Source organism: Rhinichthys klamathensis, unplaced genomic scaffold (genome assembly GCF_029890125.1).
Source record: "Rhinichthys klamathensis goyatoka isolate OS25496 unplaced genomic scaffold, OSU_Roscu_1.1 h1tg000003l_1, whole genome shotgun sequence".
NCBI classification, from domain to species: domain Eukaryota; kingdom Metazoa; phylum Chordata; class Actinopteri; order Cypriniformes; family Leuciscidae; genus Rhinichthys; species Rhinichthys klamathensis.
Window position 1 is genome coordinate 3077032 of NW_026606556.1, and position 25630 is coordinate 3102661.

The 25630-nt window shown below is 37.6% G+C and overlaps 2 protein-coding genes across 2 annotated transcripts in view; one reads left to right on the forward strand and one right to left on the reverse strand.

Annotated features, from left to right (window-relative positions):
* myom2b (myomesin 2b) overlaps positions 1 to 15575 on the reverse strand; it is a 66721-nt gene extending 51146 nt beyond the window's left edge. The window contains exons 1-11 of the mRNA XM_056249431.1: positions 15492 to 15575; positions 14306 to 14409; positions 13048 to 13105; positions 12657 to 12811; positions 12301 to 12387; positions 10830 to 10918; positions 9638 to 9688; positions 9384 to 9548; positions 8117 to 8278; positions 7795 to 7936; positions 30 to 229 (exon numbers count right to left, since the gene is read on the reverse strand). Coding sequence (XP_056105406.1) covers positions 30 to 229; positions 7795 to 7936; positions 8117 to 8278; positions 9384 to 9548; positions 9638 to 9688; positions 10830 to 10918; positions 12301 to 12387; positions 12657 to 12811; positions 13048 to 13105; positions 14306 to 14391 — 1195 coding nt within the window. The 5' untranslated portion in view covers positions 14392 to 14409; positions 15492 to 15575. The remainder of the gene's footprint in view (positions 1 to 29; positions 230 to 7794; positions 7937 to 8116; positions 8279 to 9383; positions 9549 to 9637; positions 9689 to 10829; positions 10919 to 12300; positions 12388 to 12656; positions 12812 to 13047; positions 13106 to 14305; positions 14410 to 15491) is intronic.
* Positions 15576 to 17197: 1622 nt separating this feature from the next.
* rnaset2 (ribonuclease T2) lies at positions 17198 to 24985 on the forward strand. The gene is made up of 10 exons (XM_056249463.1): positions 17198 to 17212; positions 17394 to 17491; positions 18602 to 18656; positions 18760 to 18809; positions 19277 to 19334; positions 19413 to 19477; positions 19567 to 19680; positions 21821 to 21866; positions 22365 to 22439; positions 24428 to 24985. The coding sequence occupies exons 2-10, from the start codon at positions 17394 to 17396 to the stop codon at positions 24611 to 24613; spliced, it is 747 nt and encodes a 248-aa protein (XP_056105438.1). The 5' UTR covers positions 17198 to 17212; the 3' UTR covers positions 24614 to 24985.
* Positions 24986 to 25630: the final 645 nt, after the last annotated feature.

A 25630-nucleotide genomic window follows, 5' to 3' on the forward strand; every position in this document is an offset into this window, starting at 1 on the left:
CATAACTGTATGAGGACTTTCTTGCTTACTATGAAGTCTCTCAAACTCTGTGGGGTCCAGAGCAGCAATGGGCTCAGATACTCTGGAGGGTCTGCCAATGCCACGCGAGTTGACGGCACGCACACGAAAGTAATAAGAGTGTCCCTCAAACAGACCCTGAACGGGATATTTGCAGATCTTAATAGGAGAGTCATTACACTGCACCCAGTTCTCTGTTCCAACTTCACATCTGCCCAACAAGAGTGAAAGGAAAAACATGAAAAACAACAAATATGGACAGTAAACTAGATATTCCTATCATTACTTCCACAATACTCTGAAAGACTGAAAATTACAACCCACTTTTACATTCTGAGGACATGATTTGAGCTAAAGAGCATTCATACATAATTGCTGATCCATGCATCACTTAGTCTGATTACCGTCCGACAAGAGTACATTTCAGCTTGTAGTTAAAAGGACAGGGAACAAACTAATCACAGTCTGTACTAGCATATGCAAAGTAACCTATGTTCCAGACAAAAATATGTGAAACTTTGAGGAAGGGACTTTCTTTTGTATTACAGAGAACCTACAATTAAGCTACTTCAATTCAATATAACACTTAAAGGACTTTAAAATGTATGAATGTCTTTGTCTTAGACAACAGAATATCAAAACAAAATACATTTATTTTACAGAAACCACGAGCACACTACCAGTGTTTCTCAACTAGGATCCACATCCCAGAATGGTTTTGATATCTCCCTTGTGACACTGTCACATATGACACGTTTCAACTTTTCTATATATTATAATGATTTTATGTAAATTAGAGTTTAAATAGGTTTACATGTTGTCTTAGTCATTTTAGTCAATTTTATTTATCTAATCTGTTTTATGTGTGTAATACTTAAAATGATTATGGGTCTGCCTGTCATGTGAGTGATCACATGACAGGAAATAGGAAGTAATCTGCATATAGGAAGCAGCATGGCAAACAATTAGAGGTCACAATGTGTATTAGGAATATCAATACACTGGGATTCATTCGGATTGTTTTAAGGGTAAGGTGTTATGCTTTTAACAGCTTGAGGCGTCCTGGTTTTACTGTGTTGTTTTAAGTCTCATGAAAATATTGTATTTTATATTGTATTAAATACTTCTAACTCTGACACAGTATAATCTGACCCCATTGTGACTAAACCGGCCGAGGCTTGCACCCTATTCAATGTAATAAGAAGTTGATGAGTTGAATCAGGTGTTTTAATTAGTGAGATATCTAAAGCCAGAAAAACATCAAGCCGACAGTCGGCCATTGGGCAATGTTGGGCCGTTTTTGAGCGTCAGTCGGCTTACCCCGGATTTCCACCAACTGCAGAACGGCTGCGGATCGGCTCCGCTGCGTGTCGGATCCGTGCTCCGCCGTCCTTCAATACCTACCAGATACGGATTTGTTGCGGAACGGCTGCGGCCATGACTGACAGCTGAAGTCACGAGGACACACGATATCTCACGAATTTACGTTTGATCATGCGATATAACAGGATGTAGGCTAGTTTTCTATAAACAGAACCACAAAACCAGCAACAGTTTGTTTCCATCCAGAGGAGTACAGGGGAAACAACTATGTGCTGACCTGCTGATCTCCCTTTTTTGTGGAGATTATTGTGATTCTAGTACAATATTTAAAATTAAATATAATCAATTTATAAAATGCTAAATGTTTATTTGGGTTCCTTTTTTAATGTATTGGGAAAGTAGTAGGCTGTGTAAATAAAGTTAACTATTGTTCTTGTTGGAAAAGAGAAAACTATATTTTTATTTTGGAAATTACCGGATGTTTTATTTAGTTTATGTGCTCGACTTCCAGCGGCGCTCTCCGGCATCCGGCAAAAATAGAAACTCTGCGTATCTTCTCCGGACTGCTGCGGTCGCCGGAGCTGGGACGGAGTCGGAACGCAGCCATTCCGCAGTCAGTGAAAATGCACACATTGACTTTAATGGAAACCTATTGACTCCGCCGCCGTTCCTGAGCGGATCCGCAGCCGTTCCGCAGTTGGTGAAAATTGGGGGTTAGTTTCTTCGGTTTGTTCCGCAAGGTTGGCTCTAGTCAGCGCTGCTTGCTTTGCTTTGCAACCACAGTACTGATGCACGGATCGCGGTTATATCAGCAGACACTGCTTTCCCCTCCTGGTCTCTTCATTGATGCAGTCGTCGAGAGGTTTTAGGAGGCAAAAAAGCAGGTGGCAGCATTCCAGAGATTCTTCCCTCGCCTGACTCCGGTCCCAGGGGCTGCCGGGCGGGAGCACCCCCAGCCGTTTACTAGCTCCTTACATCGGCAACAGCAAAAACAAGAGTGTTGCTTCGAGCTCTGAGGGGCTCCGGATGGCTCTCTAAGCCGATGTCTCTGTGGGGCGGCTTCGGTTTAGAGGCCCTGATGCCAGATGGATCAGGCCCCACCCAGGGAGAAGTGGCCTATACCAGTGTGTCCTCTCCTTGGTGCCTTTAGGGAGACATTCTGCCACCCCCACCAACTTTTTTTGTGGTTCAGCAGTTTCCAGCGAGTTAATTTTTTCAGTGTCCGCCCAGCGACATTGCAGGTCTGGGAAGCTCCCCCCTTTGAGGAGGGTACTGGAGGGGTATGTTCGCTTGTTCCCTGCCGGTCAACCGCTTCAGGGCACCGAACATATGACTCAAAATGCACTCGCTTCGGCTAATGAGCAAACGCTTGAGAAACAGTACCTCTTGTTGGTTTCATACGGATTACATAAAAAGAGAATATTTGTTTTTATATGAATCACTCATGAATCATTCATACAAAAGTAGAGACTTCAAGCTCTCTAAAGACATTTCTCATGTCTGTATGGCAAGTATTCGCTAAGTTACAGTTCATTTTCGGATGTGTTTTGGAATGGACTTCACTTCGAGAGACGGAAGAGCCATCATGTTTTTTTCTCTATTTTGCGAATTGTGAGTGTACACAAATTAACACTTAATGGTTTCGAATTATGTATAAAACTTATCTAAAAAGAAACGAGGTGGTCGCGCCGACGCAATGGCCGACCCTTAGGGGTTATTTTTTTCAGTATGTCCGCGGATGTCTCAGCACTGGGAGGCTTTTAGATTTTAGATCTCTGCCAACTGAATCGGGTTAAGACTGAACATCAAGAAGAGTGTGCTTTCTCCAATACAGAGAACCACTAGGGGTTGTGTGGGATTTGACTACGATGCAGGCACATCTGTCTCCTGCTCGATCCTTTCAATCATAGGCAGGATCAAGCTAGGCCAAGGTATCACTGTGAATCAGTTTCAGAGACCATTGGGACTCATGGCAGCTGTGTCCAACTTGATTCCTTTTTGCCTTATGTACATGAAACCATTGCAGTGATGGCTCAAGACCAAGGGGTTTTCCCAGAGGGGCAACCCATTTCGCATTAGCAGGGTTATGCACAGATGTCTTTGTACCCAAGTGATGTGGAAGAAGCCTCGATTCTTGTCACAGAACGCTTACGACCTGACATAACCATACTGCCGTGCAAAGGCAAAAGACCGTAACTTCGTTTTTGGTCGAAAATGAGTTATTGAGATTTTTTGCACATTCAAGACCTCCTTTATCATGAGGATAAGTATCTTGAGTCAATTCCGTTGTTTTTTCGAGAAAATAATGGTTTGTCTTAACGGTAACTTCCAAAAGCCCATGAGAAACCAAGGCAGAACACCGTAACTGTTGTTACGGCTCTTTGGCTTAGTTTTGGAACGCTCATATCGAGTTACGGCACTCTGCCTTTGTTTAGCCGCGCGTCAATATGAAGTTACGGTGCTGGCGTTCTATCAAATAATGCTACCTATCAGATTATACGGTGTTCTGCCTTTGTTTTAGGCTACTCTCCATTAAAATTAAAATTACGATGTAGCCTGTGTACTTTGTACAGCTACCATCCGTCCCTGTAACTTCTGATATCATCAGAGCTTTGTCCTGCACTAATGCGGTCAGAACATTTAGTATGCTCTTAACCCGCTCCATCGACAAACGTGCGATATCGATCGCGAAGGATATATGCAGAGTTGACAGAAAACTTTTACACATACCGAAGCAGGTCAATACAACAAAGAACTAAAGCCCCGCCTCACCCAGTTCGGGTACCGGACCTAGTTGAAACAATCATGCATCTAGCTGGCAGAGTCCCAAAACTTTGCCGGCGCCTTCAGCTCCGCATTGAACACGGTCGAGCCGATGCGGGACTAATATCACAGACACAGAGTGATAATAATGAAGCAACAAGGTTATATTGTCGCATACAGCAGAATGAAGCAAGAAGTGCTGGTGCATACAACATCAGAACAGCTGTTAAAAGCATGCATACAAAACACAGCGTCCGGAATAAATCCGCGGGACGAGCGAAGTGCACGCACAATATTAGGGCAGACAGCTGAAACCACCGCTACTGAAAAGACGCAGAACACAGAAGGTTGTGCTATAAATGCATTAGTTGTCTAAGTAGTCCAGAACGCGCTCCCTACTGAGTCCTTAAGGGGTAAAGCACTGCATTATAGGCTACTTTTCGTGAACGGATCGTGACACCTTCGAACACGAATCTCGGTAAACGCCTGTGAAAGTATGCGTCTTTCAGATCCACGCACCGCTATAAACAGTCTCCGGGTCGAATGTGCGCGAGGATCTGTTTTATCATGATCATTACATTACATTATAATGCGTGTTTAGCAAGTCTTATGCCACTCGGTACCACTTGAAGATACTCTTTAGTCTTTACCGCTATGGAGGTATTTTGTCATGTCTAATGTATTAATAGGGCCACCAGAATGCAACCAAAGCACAATAACTAGAAGGCTAGGTAATTGTAAATTATACAAAATAAATGCCATGATCACTAGATTTTATACAGGTGTTACTATAATGATTTTGTTAATGGTGATCAGCAACCAAATATTGGTATAATGTGGAAGGTGCCAATTATATATTTCCAGGGAAGGAAAAACATATTTGTGCAAGAACTTTGATATTTTGTGCCGTGGGGGAGGGGAAAACATAACATAAGGGAGGAGCAAACGTAGGGGAGGAGCAAACATATGAAAGCTTCCACAGAAGCCTTCTAAACCATTTCTCATTGTGCTCTGTGAGCTCTCTCTTTATGCTTTCTCAATTGAAAATGACCTCTAAGCAAATGTTTTCTGTCAATTAGATTGTGTCACAATTCTTTGACAGTGACAGTGATGTGTGTGAGACAGACGATAATGTTGAGGAGGACCCTGATTATGAGGCATCCTCCTTAGATAAGCATAAGACTCCTATGGCCCTATTTTAACGATCTGAAACGCAAGTGTCAAAGCGCAAAGCGCAAGTAACTTTGTGGGCGGATCCCGGCGCTGTTGCTATTTTCCCGGCGGGATAAATGCCTTTTGCTCCTGGCGCAAATCTAAAAGGGGTTGGTCTGAAGTAGCTTCATTATTCATAGGTGTGGTTTGGGCGTAACGTGAAATAAACCAATCAGAGCGTCATCTCACATTCCCTTTAAGAGCAGGCGCGCTTGTTCTAAAGCGGATTCCTATTATAACGGCGGATTTGCCAGGCGCGCGCCAGGAGCGGTTCACAGCCAAGGAGACCGACGTTCTCGTCAGGGCCGTAAAACACAGAGAAGTGACATTGGGGATGGAGAAATCCCACCCAAATTAACTTCTGTTAAACAGTGGTATGATAATTTGGGTAAATGTGTAAGCTACGAATGCTTTTATAATAAATTGTCTGTCTGTCTATCTATCTATCTATCTATCTATCTATCTATCTATCTATCTATCTATCTATCTATCTATCTATCTATCTATCTATCTATCTATCTATCTATCTATCTATCTATCTATCTATCTATCTATCTATCTATCTATCTATCTATCTATCTATCTATCGTAATAATGTATGAACTGCTGCTTAGATGAGAGAATCAAAGTGTATGCGCGTTGTGCACACGCTACATTGATTATGGCCAAGCATGCGCCCTTAAAATAGCATTATGAACAACGCGCAACGCGCCACTGACTTTAGACTAGGTTTTTTCTGGTCAGTGGCGCATTTGTTTTATAGAACAGCAAAATAGCATGAGGGAAAGTTTGCGCCGGAACACGCCTCCTCTTTGCGCTGAACCGCCCCGGGGAGCGCAAGTGTATTTCTTAGTTAACCGACGTGTGTCTGTGGAGGGAAAAGCCCGCTTTGCGTGGGTGCAAAATAGGAATGATACATGCGTCAGTGTACAAAGTCATTTGCGCCGAGTGCAAGATAGGGCCCCTAGTGTTGACCCTCATGTTGTCTCTCAACCACAAACAGACAAATTACCTTCCAAAAATGGAACGTTATTATGGTCCTGCTTCCCACTTAATCAACAGGGTACAGCTGTGGCCAAATTTGAAAATGTCGCTGCTTCAGTTGTTTTGATGTTGATTAAATGATGTATGATTTTTCTAGATTATTCTGCAGAGTGATCAAATGCATTTAACATATTTAAAAAAAAAAATATTGGCCAATAAACTTTATCACAAAACCACAAATTTCACTGTTTATGGCCCAGACAAAAATGACCAGATAACATAATTTTACTAATCATTTCATCAGCACGTGATTGCTATAAAAGGAGGGAAGAAGTGCTTCCAATCATTTTATTCTTGTGTTAGCAATGGCATTTCTGTTTTCAGTTAAAATGGTGTCGTGTAAGCGCCCCCTAAGTTAATAACTAATGATCTTTACAACGGAAGTAAAGCAATTAAAAACTTACTTTAGCTGGACAATATTATTATTTATTCTAGAGCTGCTGTAAAGCCAAAACCATCTCTGTTACAATAATTTCCTATTATCACTGTAAAGCTGCTTTGAAACAATCTGTATTGTTAAAAGCGCTATATAAATTAAGGTGACTTGACTTGACTAGAAGAAAAGGTGAACGCTACCATGAGTCCAGTGTCGTGCCAACAGTGAGGCATCCTGAGACCATCCATGGGAGTGTTAAATTGAACCCAAACATAAGCTATAAAACACCAAAAATATATATATATATATATATTTTATTTTGTCAATCAGTGAGATTTTATGGAGATTTGCTCATTTGTCCATAGTCGTGCAATAGGTATTCTGGATGTATAAGAGGCGGGGGTGGAGTGTTGCGGATGTTTTATTTAAACGGCTATTTAAGTAGTCAACAAAGAAACAAAGTACCTGACTCAAATCTTTGAAAAAAAATCATATTCTGGGGGTTTAAATTAAAATATTGGTACATTTGAGGGCTTACAAATGTTACACTGTAACCCTGGTTCCCTGAGAAGGGAATGAGATGCTACGTCACCTTGCCATTCATCCTCCATGCCTGTGAGCGACTTCCTCCAGACAATCAGAAACTGACGATGTTTGGTACGTGTACCCCTTATTGCTTCCTGGTTTTGAAGTCATGTGTCACGGGATGATGTTCCACCAATAAGTGATGTGCTTCAGACACAATCATGCAGAGGAATTCCCATATCATCATCAGACACAGCGTCTTGTTCCCTTCTAAGAGAACCAGGTTTGCAGTGACTAATTCTAGTGTTTAGTGGATCCATGTTGTGTTGATTAAAAATCATTGAAAAACTGGCTCAGAAATTAGCTCAGAGGAAAAAAAATCTAGCAGATATTTAATATTTTATCTAATGCAACAACATTCACACATTTTAAACCGTCCAAAAACTTTTTTGAGGACACTGTATCAAGATAATTTAAATAAATGTATTCAATAAAACAACTCCCATTGGGCAGACCTTAGTCAGCGCAGTCACCTGTCAACAAAGTATCCAATGATGGGTCCTTCAGTGGTGGTGTTAGGAGGTTTCCAGGACACGATGACATAATCTCTATTAGCGTCATGGATCTTGATGTCCATTGGGGCTCCGGGAGCTTGAGGAACTGGAGGTGGACCATCTGTCAAGGCAAAATGACTCCTACACATCACTGATGCACTAAGGGGAATCACTCTGAAACAGATGTATGTTCTATATGAGATTGTCAGAGATGAATTATGCAAATCTGGACCTTTAAAGGCCATCAAAAGAATCACATAAGATTTTCCATCAAGCCTTGGAAAAGTTCATAACTCTTTACCATCAACGTATACGTAAGCCCTGTGGACCGCATCACCTCCCTTTGTCACCATGCGGAGGGTGTAAAGACCCTCATCATCCTTAGCGAGTTGAGTAAGCGTGAGCTTGGCAACACCTCCCCCAGACTCCATTTTCACCCACTTCGACTCTTTCAAGAGATGCTCTGGAGGGCCAAAAAAAAACGACATGGGGTATCAGAGGAGAGAAAATGAAACTATTACTTTTGTAGAATATAATGAGATTGGAGTGAAATGAGTCATAAACTACAACTAGACATAAAAAGCTATTTCTTCAGTACATGACTCAACTGCAAAACAAATACCTACAAAACAACTTTAAAATGAATATCTGACCGGGGTGAATGACACAACAATGAATCAGTTGCAGTTGTCATTAGGACAGTTAAATAGCTTTATTAAATTTTGTGAAATAATAAAAGTGTGTTATTATTATTCAGCCTTTCATACCAAAATATATATTTCATTATTTATGCATTTGAAGAAGTAACATAATATCTAGAATAAAAAATACTTTCATATTTATGCATTTGAAGAAGTAACATAATATCTAGAATAAAAAATACTAGTTTTCTTCACTATCATTAACTATCATTAAAAGACTACCATTAAAAGCAGGAATTTATATTCATCAGTATAACAATAAATAGCAATAATTACTTAAACACATTTTATTAAAATATTTTAAAAGCAATGTCAACAACTGCGCCACAAATGTGAGATGTATGCTCTCACAATCCTGTTGCTTAGGTCCAAAAAGTTACATCATACAAAATACAAATACAAATCTTTTTTTTTTTTTTTTAAGTCTTTGCACTGTGAACAGGTTTGGTATGCACTGAACACTTCTGTATTTTATTGGCCTCTGAATACAGACTAAAGACATTGTGTGAAGGCTGTCATGCTTTTTACTATTATTTTAAATGTTTTAATGCATGAAAAATCCCGCTTCTTTATAGGAAACATTATGGCCAAATAAAAAAGAAAGCATGTTAACTTTATTGTAATATTTACACTGTTGCCCATAGGCGAAGGTTGTAATTAAAAAAAGCGGAATTGTTTAAGCAGCCGGACATAAAAGACTGGCTCAACCAATGGCACGTGTTTGTCAGTCAGTAAATAATAGGGGATTTAAAAACAGTCATTATTTTTGCAGTGCACAAAAATGTCATGCTTAAAAAGGGACCTATGAACTATTCTTAACAATAACTGCGTAGATATGTTAAAAAAACTGTGGTGGCCACTTCCTACCATCTCGGTACCACAGCGCCTCAGGTTGCAGGTTAGCAAGGTTGGGGTTAATGGTCATCTTGCAGGTCAAGGTGGCCTTTTCGCCTTCTTTTCCAAAAGTCACGTCAAACTTTTCAGTGAAGGTGATGTTAATCTTTGTGTACTTGATTTCAGGTAAAATGGCATCTGAGAAACAACAAAACAGTTCCTTTCTTTCGTGACCTTAAATCATCCCAGTTATTCACTCTTTATTGAAAGGAGGCTTTCCCACTTACACTGGTAAGGCATCCAGGAATAAGGACTGGACTTCTCTTCCTCCTTGCACCCTATAAAGCAGACACAACAAGAAGTATAGGTAACACTTCAGAATACTGTTCCTTCATTAATGAATAACTACACAGGAACAAATGAGTAACGCACCATTAACATTCTAGTAACTACTATCAACTAATAAGAAACTGATTAACGAATTAGTAAGTGATAGCGCTCAGTCGAATGTGGTAGTTCACTATTAGCTAATCAGTAACTACTATTTTTCATACCTCACTGAAGACTACTAAGAACTACTATTAACAGGTCCATAATTAATATTAATAATGCATGATGTATAATATAAGGTAATGGTAACCAGTAATGAATCAAGTGTTATTACATCCTTCTAAAGGAACTACTAAGGTTTTTGTAAGGTTTTGGATAGTAATGACTCAACAATTATGGTTAGGGGTAGGTTCAGGGTTAGTACCTAGTTATTACCCAGTAATTATAATTACTATAATAAGTACATAGTAAGTACATGGGTAACAGGACTGTAAAAGGAAGCGTTACCAAAATATCTACTAATTATTTGGATCAGTATTCTAAAGTAAGTGAAGATCATGGGAACACATCGGAAGGAATTACTATTCAAAATCTTACAAAAATCTCAAAAGCTTACAATGACTTCAGACAATATTAGGTAGGCCTAGTTATTATGTTTTTCACTTTAGAATACTGATCAAAATGATTAGTAGTTTCTTAAGAAGGATGTAGTAACACTTTAGTCATTACTAGTGGGTTACTGTTACCTTTTATTAAAAATGATACATTATTCATGTTAATTATGAACCTGTATATAGTAGTTCACTGGGAGTTATGAAAAATAAATGTAGTTACTGATTAGCTAATAGTGAAATGCCACATTCGACTGAGCACTATTACTTACTAATTCGTTATTCAGAGTTTCTTGTTAGTTAATAGTAGTTACTAGAATGTTAATAGTGCGTCACTCATTTGTTCCTGCGTAGTTATTCATTAATGAAGGAACAGTAAAGTGTTACCAGAGTATATATGGACTTTTTAAAGAAAGGTATCACAGTCTATGTTTGGGTAAAAAACACATTTGTAATTAGTAGACTTTTTGCTTCTCCTGCACATTTGATCTTATTGTAAGGATGCTTAGATACCAGGAAACAGGAGAAAAAAGCTTACTCTTCACAATGACGGAGGCCTGGGAGGAAGCCTGTCCGTGCGAGTTTGAGGCTACTGCCATGTACATTGCAGTGTCATCAGTTGCACACCTACAAAAACATGTATAACTCATTCACAGGTGTCTACAACTTCAATCAATACACGACTGGACCACAACACTGTCTTCACCCACTCCACTAATGAATCAGTCAATAAATAATCAACATGATTGCTATTTGATTGGATATATGCCACAGTCATTTCCTAATTGACATTTGGAAAGCACATAAAGTGCTTCCCCATCATGATGGATAAATTGGCAGTTAACTAATGCTCTAATGTCAAGAGGATAATTGCTCCAAACTAAATGCTAATGTAGACGACTAGCGCCTGCTTTCGAAACGTGTTCAACACGGGAGCCTCTAAGGCTTGAATGGCAAACACGAGACGCAAGGGAAAGGAAAATGAGAAGACTGTAATGTGACCTTCGGCGTGACCGTACTATATTAGAGACGTTCTCTAAGCCCCTGCGGTCTTGAGGAGCATGGCTGTTTGTCAAAAAGTGAAAGGTTTGGTCATTTTAGAGGAAATGCGGAACAGCAAGATTCACCTGTGAGATTTGGCCTCTGAATGCAAGAAGCCATCAGGAAAGTGACATAAGGGCCAGGGTGAGTGTTTTGTGGGACTGACAGGGTGACAGCAGTGAAAGTCATCTCTGTGTAAGGCGCCGGAGTGTCAGATGACACCAGACTCAGCACTTTGACATGAACAGCTGACAGCAGCTCAAGACGTGGGCGGCGCAGCCCTGGACTAAATTGGAAAAGTTCACATGCAATCCCATTGACATGACTTCCTTTTGTGGAAGTTCACTTTTTAGTAACATTTAAATGTGTTTTAGAGGGTGAATCTCTAATATCTAAGAGCATATCCTTTGAGGTCAAATTGCACGACAAAATATGTTATAAAGAAATAATTATTTGAAATGAAAAAATGTGGAATATTTCTGAATTATTAAAAAGTTTTAGAATATTATTATATTATTACTGTAAAAAATGATGAATTATTTTCACATTATGTATGTATTTGTTGTACCGCTGTTAATTTAATTATTATAAACTGTTATTACAATAATCATTTACATAAAGGCAAAAAAAAAATGTGATAACCACTGGGAATTGCACAAAAAAAATACTAAGGCACATTTGTGCCTAAATACTATTTGTGTCTAAATACTATGCAAATGTGTTTATTTATTTCGGGAGAAATGCAACATGTTTTTCCTGAGATTCCTACATAAGTTTTTCGAAGTTTCCTGCTTTCTGTGGCCATCCAATAACTAAGTGAGAATGTAATGAGCACTCAACCCGAGTCTTGTCACTTATTTTGTCCTCATTCAAGTTTGTCACTCATTCTGTTCAATACAGATCATCAGTAAACCACATTCTGTCATTGCATCCCTATCCAAAAAAGTGCACAGTAAAGTTTGAATTACTTGAGGATGGTGAGGGCATGGAATCCAGCGTTGTTCTCCACAAAGTACTTTCCAGAGGAAATGTCCAAGATGACATCATCCTTGAACCTGTAGAATGTTTGTGATTTAAAAACAACTAATCTACTTAGCGTTTCTTTGGCCTGTTCCATATATGATTAAAAATGTGATGAAGTGTCTGATGCAATTAAAATAAGTTTTAATTTATTTAAAGAAATGCTTTCTTGTGGCTGGCCACATATAATGCTAGATCTGTGACTCAAAGTTACATTGTATGACCACAGACGATAAGTGAGAGCAAGCGCACTGAACCCTAGTGCAGGAAGCACGGCAGGCCTGTTTGTGAAAAGAAACCTCACCATTTGACGTGTGGGGTGGGATATCCCTCCACCGAGCAGAAAAGTTTAATGGCACTGTTTTCAAACACTGTGTGGGACCTCAGTCTAACCAAAAACTTGGGGCCCCTGATCATGGACTCCTCACGGATGTATTTTTCAGGCATCTTCCTATCCACCTATTGAAAAGAGACAAACAATTCCATGGCCTGTTGGATCATAAAAAGTCTATGTGTGACAAAATATAATTATGTCGTAAGAAAGAGTCAGTTCTATTTAACCTCTGATTTACTCGGCCCACTACAGCTAACAGCAAATGTCTTTAACACATTAAAATGCATATTGACTAATGAAAGTATTATTTAAAAAAAAAAGTTTGTTAAAAGGAAAGGAATGATTATTTAAAGGGCTTTACCACTCCCTGGATTCTCTTCTGTGTTTGGTATTGATATTTCACCTCTTCAGCCGCAGAGCTAAAAACACACACATTTTCGTATATTAAAATGTTAACGGTACAAACAGCATGAAAGAAACAAAAGATTCATCAGATAATTCATTATATCACTGTGGGTCAGTAATGCTTCATGTCATCAATCAGTTTACTGATTTTGATATGCATTCAAACATACATATTCCATGCATTTCAACCGAGATGTTTTAGGGCAGTCTACAGTGGAAAGAAACAAGTAACAAAAGAAACTAAAAGAACGCTTAAAAAAAAAAAAATCCGAATTTTATTACATCTGATAAAATACAAAATTTGACATTTATTATCTTTACACATGGTTTACACAATGGTTTTGAAACTGAATACTGACCTTTTGACCCCTCAAAAGGGGTCAAAAGGGGCAAACAAGCCATCATCACAATTCTCTTCTCTATAACATAAAATGTTCTTTAAACCAGCATCTGCTTTTGTCCTGATATATTAAAATATAACTAATTTTGAAATATATTATAACTAATAAAATCATTTTGATAATTTTAATAACGATTTTTTTCTTATTATCCTAAAACATCAGATTTTAACGACAAAATGGAAAGCTTGTCAAACTTAAAACATGTCTCTATAAAATGTAGCAAATATTGAAAGCAAAAAGTTTCCAGACAGTATCAGGGTATTTAGTGCATGTTCTGAAACTGATATGAGTGGTCAAGTGAAAGTGCATAAATCAGGCCCTATAACTCCTCCTCTCTTTTCAGTTCTTCACTAGATTGAATGACCTTCATTTAAATCTGCTTTCATTTTTTAGTTAATATTAAATGGTCCTGCAGTGTGACAAATGTAGACTGTAGTCTCTCTCTCACCATTATGAGGTCATATAAGCTGCACACATAATTAGAAAATAGTTTTACATGGAGTATAGCATGTCACACTGCAGGCCATGTCAACTTCCCGAAAGTATTTCATGTCAACTACCCAGAGGAAATTAGTGACATGACGGTATCAGTTATAGCTCAGCTACTGTTGGTAATATGGTTTATTAGAATGTTATTATATGTTATAAATGATGTTACTATTTTATTACAATTAGTTTTAGTATTGCAGTGAGCATCATGATTAGCTGTGACTTGCTTAAGACAATTCCATGGCCTGTTGCATCATAAAAAGTCTAAGCGTGACAAAATATATGTGCTAAGAAAGAGTCAGTTGTTGTAATTTTTCATCTTACCTGGAGTATTCTTTAACAACATATTTAGACTCAGTATTGAGGTATTCTTGACTGAAATGCTTGTGTCTGGTTACAACTGCAGCCATATTGCAACATCAAAGGACCTAAGAATCAAAACGGGAACAAAAACATGCACCATCTTTGCACACAAGACAAAACAAAATGCATAGATATATGCACAAATTCCTATCCTCAATTTCCGATTTCAGTGTTTAAAGTTATTTGGGACACGGTGTTACAGTAAACACAAATTGTGGCACACTCCTGATTAGACTTAGGTGTTAGGAAAGTGGAACTGTTTGTGGAGATGATGAGGAGGGGGTGTTCTGGTGCTTTGGGCCACAGGGAACACAAACATCATGGCAGTTTAAAATTAGAGTTTGGGGGTTGGGATATCGGACAGTCCAAGGAGATGGGTACAGTATTCCACAGTAATTTCTACTGTATAGTGTATACTGTTGCATATATGTACTGAAATATGGAACCACTTCTCATAAACGTTAATCTTCTAACAGGGACAAATAAACTACACTGCAAGACAATCTCAACAAGAAAACCCAAAAGAACATTCCTCAAATTTCTTTAAAAAAAGAATTAAACAAATAAACAAACAATCATGCTTAGTCAAATGCAGCATTACGTCCTCACATTAACAAATGAACCCCACATACAATGGCATCTACTGTGCATATAAAACACACACACACACACACACACACACACACACACACACACACACACACACACACACACACACACACACATATATATATATATATATATAGGCCTATGCACAATTTTCAATAACAGTTATATTTGGCATGTAAAAATGAATGGATCATAATGCATCTACAATCATTCATGGGAAGGGGGTAAATAGCATATTCTAAAGGTTATTTCAACCAACACACTGTTTAAAAAAACAAACAAACCCATGTCAAAGTTTGTCCAGCAATTAATTCACCCATATTCACAAAGCACTGGAAATGTTTTAACTGCCAACGTTTTATGAATCCTTTCAAAGTCAAGTGCAGCTCCCACTCAAGCAACATCATGAGATCAATATCCAACCAAGGTAAAGTTCAAAAGTCTTCTCCAGCCTCAACGTGTTAGTACCTGTTTCTACAAGGACAACTCTGCTTTATAATTTAATAAGTGTGTAAATAAGGGGTCCAGACATACTCACCCCAGGAGAATACAAGAGCGCGACGCGGAGGTAGATGAGCCTCTACCCGCCTGTATGAAAGCAGCTGATGAAAAGCAAAATATTACCCATGCGGAATGCTGCCTCTCCCGCATCCCATTTATGGAAAGGCATTAGACTATATATAGCATTTACACAAACTTCCCACATCATTTCGCTCAGATATTAAGATACCAGAGAGACGTTTTTAATTGACGCTGCATGGATACTGAATGGGTTTTAAAAAACAAGAGTTTAGTTAAAGGTGAGTCGAACAGAAATCATAATAACATATTAAAGTAGACACATTAATTGCTCTGAATTAGCAAAATTGCTAAAAAACAAAAACGAATTGCAGTCGAAACCATAATTTTAAAGCTTCTTAATGTATGTGTTTCTTTATTGCTCAACAACAATTTTGTCTGTATGATGATACATAGGCTACTAGCGGCATCAAACGGTATTACACAAATAGGCCTAACTTTTTAATATTGATGGGTGGGAGATCAGATAAAAAACACTAAATAAGATTCATAAATAGGGTAATTTACGTAAACACTTTGTTGTACGGCAAAAATATGCCTCCTAAAATCCTAATGACAAATTGTATCTATTTTATTTGTAAGTTAATCAAATGGGGGGGAATTCAGAATAGCTACCTTTTAAGGCAAAATACCCCCAGGTAAATAGGGTAAACATTTTTTTTAAATAACTAATAGATATGCCCATACTTCCCCCAGTTGATTGATTACATTAAGTATTGCAACAAAAAAAATGTATTACAAGTTTTCTGAAATGTTGTTTAAATATGCAAATGAAGCATTATCCATATGCACTAATTTGTATACATGTCTAGAACAAAAATCTAAACATTGGATAAAGCCAGGTTAAAAATTCTTATTTGTTTATTTAATTAAATTTTTTGACATGGTTTTACATAGGGGATTTTGGATGTTGCTTTTTATCATAAATCAGAAAATACTGTTAACAGCTAGAAAAAAAAATAGGCCTACATTTTCACATTTTTTTAGGAACAAAATGTTGTAGCCTAGAAAATCAGGCACATCATAAGTGAACAAACCACTCTGTAAAAACCTTCAGAAAGATAGGAATAAAACTAACTGTGGTGTATGTAAGTGTTGCAGAAGAGATTCCAGGCTCAGGGCATGAGAAAAAAATCTTTGAGAACACAGCCTTTAAAGACATGTACTGTAATTGAAATCTACCAACGCAAATAGATAAAGTTCTATAAAAAATATATAATAGCTACACTAAAAAAGTGTATCTTGTATGTTTTCTTTCCAAAAGCTAAAAAGCCCCAAATCTCTAAATTATGAAAAAAACGTGTTTTTGCCTGTAGTGTCTCAAGGAACAGTACAATGACATTAGAAATCTCCCTGGTTGAGACAGTATAGTTTAATCTGCATAATCCACCTTCACATGACATAATTTGCCGTTTATCACATGATTTGACAGCGCACGCGCAGTGACGAAATACCACCGTAAACGTGATCAAGGCACATAGAGGCCGCAGTGTGTCTGTCTGACAGGAAAGGAAGTGACTCCACCGCACAGTTTCTGATACAGTGGCTGGGGCAGTCCGATCTTACACATACTGTAGACTGAATAACAACCTTTAAAACGCTGCTGCTCTCTGATACTAATAGGACGTAAAAACTGCACACACCAAACCAAAGCGGTAACGTTATATCAGACAATAAAAGGTAATTGACTTCTTAACGCAAGTTTATGTTCAGTGTTGTTTGTTGTTGTTTGTTTTTGTTTTCTATCTCACATTCGGTTGATACTTTTGGACGCCACTTTGCGTTATGCTCTGTGTTTTGACTGTGTCTTGTAGATGCTTTTTACAATGTACGTTGGAAATAAATCCTTTTTTGTTCTTAGATGAGCGGACTTGCTCCACCTGGAAGAATGAGATTCATTGCAGTTGCTGTCGTACTTTGTGCTGGATATTTCTGTTCAACGGCCTTTGCCCATCCTCGGTATGTCATACGTTTAGATAAATGTATACATTGATTCCTGTTTGAAGTTGGGGTGCATTAGCAGCCAGAAAATCAATACTATATAGCCTTACTGTAAAGCCTCATGTTTGTATTTTCCAGAATGTATTGAACGAGATACATAGAGTACACAGTAAACACTACATAAAATCTAAGACGTTAAAGATTAGAAAACAACGTTCAACTGAACTTGCTGTACTGCCCATATCAGGCTGTTGCCAACAGATGAGTTTCTTATTTGTAGACGTCAACAGGACAGATAACAAAATATAAAATAAATGTAATAAATCTAGCCTAATTCTTACTGAATTTGTTTTTACACAGGCATTTCAAAGCTTGTGTAAAAACAACTTTAGTAACGATTTATTACATTTATTTCACATTTTGTTATGTGTCTTTATGACGTCTCAGACAGGACATCCTGTGACTTTTCACAGCAATGAAAACAAAACACACTAACAGTTCTTGGTTAGGCTAATTAATATTGAAGATGATATTAATAACTTAGAGAGTCAGATTAATTCATTTATTTTTGATCAGCTAGAAAGAACCGACTCGTATCCCACTACACTAGTCGAACGGTTTTTGATTTACTAATGAACCGTCTCATAATAAGAATCACATTTTAAGGAAATGTTCTAAAAACTTGTTCTCTCTCAGCAACCATAATATGCATAATGTATTACAAAATGCACAGCATTGTGACTGGAATAATAATAATAATAAGAAAAATAATTTATTTGAGAGTTCCCCCAGGAATTTCAAATTAGTGTTTTTTGGCTTTTTTTTATACGTTATTGTATTAGTTCTTTGTAGAAGATTTAAATACTACTACTAATAAATATTGTGTCACTGTGTTTAACACTGTGAACCATTAAAAAGTAGCCTACTTTATAACAGTAATGAAAATTACAAAACAATATTCAGGTGCATAACAGCAATGCGAATTTGGTCAATGAGTTTCAACCATTTGCATGGCCAATTTAATGATTTTAATATGTATTTGTTACTGTGACCACTTTTTACAAAATGTATGTCAGATGGTAATTGTCACACTGAAATCATGCATTGTGAATTGACTGCTTCTTTTAGGGGAGAATGGACAAAACTCATCCTGACCCAACACTGGCCACAGACATTTTGCAGTGTAATGTATTTCCTTTGCTTGACATTATGTTATTGTTGACATGCCATCTATTTCTCCTTCTCTGGGTATCAGGTGGATAAATTATGCTGTTTTTCATTTATAGATGGAACAATGTAAAACAAATTTGAGCTATTGGACTCTGCATGGATTATGGTAGGTTTATCAAAAAAAAAAAAATGCTTCGTAATGTTGGTCAAAGTCTAACAAAATTTCCTATTTTTGAGGTGCACATGCATGATTGGTGACTATATTGGTTTCTTGTTTTTATGGAAGACATACTGTATAAAAAATGGTATACTTTGGTATTAACCGAAGACACCTTTTCCTCAAACATTTAACTAACCCACAAGCATAAAAAAAATACATTTGCTAATATAACACCTCTTGTTTAAAAAAAAAAAAAAAACGTATTTTCTGCATTTCACTTCTGCTCCATCTTGTGTAACATAAACTTAATACTTGACATTGTGTACTGCAAATATTGTTATGATAACATTTTTATATTAGTGCAACCCTGGTGTCATGTGATCTCAAAAATCATCCAGTAATGATGCCAATGCCAGTTGGATGATTGTTTTGTGGCAGTAGAAGTATTTGAAGAATATTTTTTGTTATTACAGGCCCAACACTGGCATAAGGTGCAACACATCCTGGCATTTTAATGCCAGTTTGATTGAGGTAATTTGCCCTCTTGCATGTCATATATTTTAATTCAACGGACATGTGCTTGACATGTTGTATGTGCATGTCTTGCAGGACATATTACCAGAAATGGAGAAAGTCTGGCCTGATCTGCTTGTACCTTCTTCCCCAGAATTTTGGTATGTCAAAAACTTGAAAATGTGAAATACATTTAAGCATTACTATGATTTTATTAATGATTTCTTTTTGTGTGTGTGTGTGTGTTTAGGAAATATGAATGGCAGAAACATGGAACATGTGCTGCAAAAGCTGAGTCTCTGAACAGTGAGCATAAATACTTTAGCAAAGCTCTTGAGCTGTACCACAAGTTTGACCTTAATAGGTGAGTTCTTGTTTTTCAGTGGCTCTTGTCACTCTGATTTTGTGGCTTTTGGTAAATTAGGAAGTCGTGAGATAGCAGTAAATTTGGTGGATGTAAAACGAAAGATACGATTATTTATACAGTAAATGAGTGATAACTGTCACCAAAAACGGGCATTATGTAACACTTCATCTAAATTAAAATTCTCAATACAGTACAGCTAATATTATAAAACTGATAGTTCTGACTCAAAATTCTGATTGGAGCCTCATTCAGAACTTTTTGTAAAATTGGTGATATATGCTCAATTTAACATTTAAATTCTAAATTAACCCTGTAAAGCCTGATATGGCATAATAGAACCTTTAGACAAAATATATAAAAAAAAGTTTTTGCTTGTGTTTTTTTTTTTGTTTTTTTTGTAGAGTATTACATTTGAGAATATATATATATATATATATATATATATATATATATACTGTATAAGAAATATGGCATATTAATGATACAGTATGCTTTGTAGGGTAGATGTGGCAAATTACAATGTTGCTCGACAACCATTAAAGGGCATATTGCAGGTTAGAGGACCCAACGAGTCAATGTATAGAAAAATAATGTAGGAACTAGATTTTCTCTAAAATATTCATATAAATTCATATAAATACGCTACAGAAGCTTCTGGAGTCGTTTTTGTGAGAAAATTTTACTTCCGTGTCTGAAAATGGGCGTGATGGGCGTGACGTAACGGGCGGGAGAGCGGTCGATTCAAACAACAGGAAAACAATGGATCACAATGACATTTCGGACGCTGAGGAAATACTTACTCGTATGACGGACGACAGCCATACAATTATGAGCCTGCTAGGCTGCCAAGAGAGCAGGGACAGGCCAGGACTAATGTCAGACAGAACGGTCAGAGACAAATTGAGTTGTGGTGTGAGGAGAACCAGTGGAGAACAGGACAGGTGTCTTGGTGAGAGACGTGTTTATAGATACACGTTCGCTAACGATATACACTGTGCTCACAATATTGTACAGATTATTACCATCGTATATCAGGCCAGCAGACATTAGTATGTTTAGGGTAGATTTATACTATTAAATGTATAAAAACTATACTTGAGTATATTTCTATTGTAAGTTACTAAAAACATACTCAAGTACATTTTTAAAACATATTTTTCACCTGGGTTATAACATAAACAGAAAATGAAAGATTTGAATATTTAAACAATAGTCATTTTGTTTTTCAATTACAAGTTGCCTCTATTTAGGGCATGACTACCTATATCACACTATTTGATGCCATTGGTACAGTATACGACGATCAATATTCTGGCTTCGGCATCCCATGTTAAACTCCATCATATCGCCGGGATGATAATCCTCCGATCTTAAGTGAACGCTACACACGACCGCGGTTCTCGAAGCCGATGCGGAAGACAAATCCCGTCTCTTCACCTGCACAAACCGCACCAGGCACGAAATATATACAGCACCGTCCCTTTTCTTGTTATGGAAACCTGTGGACTCAATGTCCTTACAGGCCGGAGTTTTTGCAACCTCCACAAACACAATAATTTACCATGACGATGATAAATTGAAATACAAAAACTACCTAAAACACACTGACTCACAACCGCTCTCACTGAACACCAGCCTACTCTGCACTGAGCCGAGGCTGAGGCTCCCTAGCGTGACGTAAAATGACGCGATTTTGAAAAAAAAGCCGTTTTTACGAGCAGTCCAAGAAATGCTCACTTTATCTACTAAATTAGTGCCCTTATGTCGTTTTAAAACATTTTAAATCCTGCATTAACTTTTCATATGGTATTTTCATACAAGGTTATATATTAATTTAGATTTTTTTTTTACCTGCAATATGCTTTTTAACAAATAAACCGTTGATTCATATTGTACCTAACAACACACTTTAATAACAAGTTTGGGGCACGTCCTGCTTTAGATTTCCATATTACTCCATGTGTACGGCAAGTATATTAAAGCAATCCTGCCCATAATGGCTTCACAATTACAGCTACAATGGTATAAAGACTACCACTTAAAACACTTCTGCTATCTCACAGAAATGTTAGCTGCTACCATCATGCCTCCCATCCCTAGTTGACATTGATTTCCTATTGAGTCTTGTTTTTTTTAGTGTTTTAAGGAACAACAACATTGTGCCCTCTGAGGAGCGTTACACTGTAAGTAGTTTAATTGTTCTCACTGCTGTAATTATCATTTATGAGACACTGAACTAACTGTGGTCCTCTGTAGATGATCACGTAAATATTTTACGATGACCTTTGACCTGAGAGATGGGTCTGTGAAGCCATAATCCGGAAGCTGTGGTTGTGCTGGAGTGTATTTACTGTAATGTTCCAGCTTGTTGTGGTATCAGTGATAGGAACAGAATACACAGCATGTTCTCACATGGAAATAACGATCAGGTTTAATTTTCACTAAAGTATCATCCATCTAATAAGATACCTCACAAAGCATTATCCTAAACCGCAGCGTGTATAAGTTGCCCAGTGTACACTGCGATAGCTGCAAGATCAGCATTTCAACACACAGAGCCTGACTTCTTGCAATGTTCTATTGCGGTCATTGAACTTCTCCATTTTTGGCCTAGAGTAAACAAGAATCTTGTGATTATGGTCACATGTGAGTAAATGTGTCATATTTCCTGTTTGTTGTAGCTTGATGATGTGGAGACAGCCCTTATCAACTTCTACAAAGTGAAGCCAAAGATTCAGTGTGTCCACCCAGGAAAGGTATGAATGAAGAATGACAGAATCTTCTAACCACCCTTCCATCAGCAGACAAGAAAAGTTGTTTTAGACTTTGAAGCATTTTTTTATTTTATTTTGTTGTGTATATTCCTATAAGACTGTGTGTTAAATATTCCTGGCTCAGTCGACAGCATAGGGGCTTTCGCACCAGAGGAAACTTTTCATAGTTCCTAGAACTATTGGCGGAAGTACCCGGATTTTGGCGTGTTCGCTCTGCAGGAACTAGGAACTATTTTAGTTCTTGGAACTCCTTTTGGAGGAACTTATTTAGCTCCTACTTCAGAGTAAAAAAAAGAGCTCCTACCAGCACTATAGACCTTATGTAGCCCCGCCCCTTTTCAGCGCTGCGCTCGTTGTTATTTTCACAGCGATCTTGCCTATTTATGAATGAAAGGCTCGTTTTAAAATCTTCCCGGTCTACTGACATTTGTTAAGACATCTGCTTTAAACATTACAATCGTCATGATAACGTCCGTTAACTTTACATTAAGTAAATCCACTTCAAAAGCTAATTACTCCTGGACAGCAATGCCATAGAGATATACAGAGCGATCGCAAAAACGGAAGTTCAAAAACAATATTCTAAAGATGGCGGCGCCCCTTGTTCCTCTGGTGCATAAGGACCATAGGAACTACCAGTGACCTTAGTGTACGCTGATTGGCCGAACGCACGCGAAACGCCAGCACCCGCCATTTAAAAAAAAAGCTGTGTAAACAACAAGTGGCAACCTTCCGGTCTCTCTCTTGAATCCAACTACGGAGTGACTTAAACTGCAATTTATCGACTAGACCCCACATGTTAAAATGCCCAACTTTACAGCAGAAATAAAAATAGTTTACAGCCTGGTGCAAAAAGTGGTTTTGGTCTATATAGCTGCTGTCTGTTAGTGCCATGTCCCTTCAGCTAATCCCACCTTTTTGCCCATTTTTCGTTTATCCGGGAGTGACACGCTACCAAGATGGCGACGGCCGGCTCCGCCCACTTTGGGATTCAAAAATGCTCTTCAAAAACCTATGGATGACATCACGGACACTATGTCCATATTTGTTTTACAGTCTATGGTAATCACACAGATTGTAGCCTATATATTTACTCTAGAAACTAAGTCTACGAACATGGAAAACAGTGATAGATGGGCCTCTCAACCTTTATGGTGAGGAGAAAATCCAACACAACTTTTGAGGGGACCAAGAGAAACATGATTTCTGCTCAGCTAGCAACACTAGATATCAACCACACGGCATACGCCAATACCCTTTCATATACTGTCTACTTTCTATGTATAACAGTTTAATCCAATAACCAATGTGTGCCATACAAGCACTATATGCTCAGCCTCTGCCATTCTCACCGCCGCCAAAATAAAGGTCACTTCAGAGTTCATACTGGCGGTGCGAATGCAACCAGGAAAATGTTCCTAAAGGAACCATTAGTTCTCAGGGAATCACCCTGGTGGCTAGTTCCTCGAACTAAGTTCCTAGAACTACCCGGTGCGAAAGCCCCTCATGACTGGCATAATGGTGTTTACCACAAAAATGTATTTAGACTCGTCCCTCCTTTTCTGTAAAACAGTTTAAAATCTAGGCTTCCAATGGGTAATCTAGGTAAGCCACTTCCAATGGAAGTGATTGGGTCAGTCTATATAGCACAAACAATTTTAGAGTGAAAAACTGCACAATGTTATAGTATATCTAGATTTAAAACTTTGTTGCCATGAGAACATAAATTATGAAATTAAACTTTACGGCTCAAATAATACATACGTTTCAAAAGAAAAATGAATTAGTGTTTTTTGAAGATCCTGTCGATTGAGCCTAACTTGTATTGAACCCAACATATTCCTTTAAGAAAGTAAATGTAGCCCATTTTGATTTCCTCTTCTGCTCTGAGCAACAGTTAAATTCACTCAGACCACAATTTGCCATCAGTTTTGCTGAGGTGAGATCTAATTTCTTACTGTATTTCTCAGGGGGGCCAGTTTCAGACTTTGGGCCAAATAGAGATCTGTGTTGACAGGGATTTCCAGCTGATCAATTGCGAAAAGTCAACCGAAGAAATCTGGAGCAATGACATACTTGTCAGTGGCAAATCAGACCTCAGTGTGTGTGATCACTCCATGCCGATCTATTACCCTCCAGTGCCGAGCAGATCATAGAGGTGGGCAAATCCAGACCTCTTTTGGGAGTGTGGAATCACTGAGAAAGAGACGAGAATTCAAGAATTAATTTGTGAGTTCCTGTCTAGCATTTGAAACACTGGAAACAGTTGGAAATGTTTTCTATTTACACTATCTTTTTAATTAATTGCACATTTAATTCCTTTATTTTAAATGATGATGCTGGAACAGTAGAGAACATTTAAGGGTGTCAAAATCACAGACTGCATGCTGTATTCTATGATTGCTGGGTCCATATTTACATTTTACTGGTTTTACACAGTTTGCTCAGCCAAACCGTTGTCATGTTTATTTTTAGGTGAATACCACAAAAGTATACCAGGAAAAGAACTATTATAAATGAAGCATCTTTTAAGAAAATAAAGCGCTTTTTTGGCATTTTAACATTATTTTCATGAGAATTAAACACGTTATTCTCAATGATTTTCATTATATTCTCATTACATAACTAGATATTATTATAGTATTAAAAAACAAACTAAAATTAATTTTTAAATCATCGTAAAGGCAATGCAACAAATACCACAATGATATAAATTAATTGACAATATAGATAATATATTACTATTATTTTCAAAAATAAGAATCACATTTGATCCTAAAAGTAAGCCAAATCTTCTATATTTTCTTAAATATAATGTCATTTTTTTTTCTTTTGAAAGTTTTTGACAGGTTTTGTGATCTTCACCCCATTTCTTTTTCTTTTTACAGGCCTAGATTTATAAATAAAAAAAATTAAAATGTTTTGTTGAAGAATTTGTTGAAATATGCCCTATGTGTTATCTCTAATATTCTCTCCACTATATTTTTAGTCTGATATTAGCTTTGCTTAGCATTGAAAGAGGATATTTAGCTCTAAATTTGCAAATGTGTAAATGTGTGGTAGTTTTGGAGCTTTGTGCCTAATGGCAGCATGCAGTTGCAGATAATGCACATCTAAGCTCCTGCCACTGGAGGGCAGCACATGCATTCTGTCAAAGAAAAAAAAATAAGTAC

Excerpts from the sequence above, each read along its gene's own strand:
- rnaset2 (XM_056249463.1), top strand. The coding sequence starts at position 17,394 with ATGAGCGGACTTGCTCCACCTGGAAGAATGAGATTCATTGCAGTTGCT. Across the intron at positions 19,335-19,412 it reads TTAATGCCAGTTTGATTGAG|GACATATTACCAGAAATGGA; the intron begins GTAATTTGCCCT and ends CATGTCTTGCAG. Across the intron at positions 21,867-22,364 it reads CCTCTGAGGAGCGTTACACT|CTTGATGATGTGGAGACAGC; the intron begins GTAAGTAGTTTA and ends TGTTTGTTGTAG.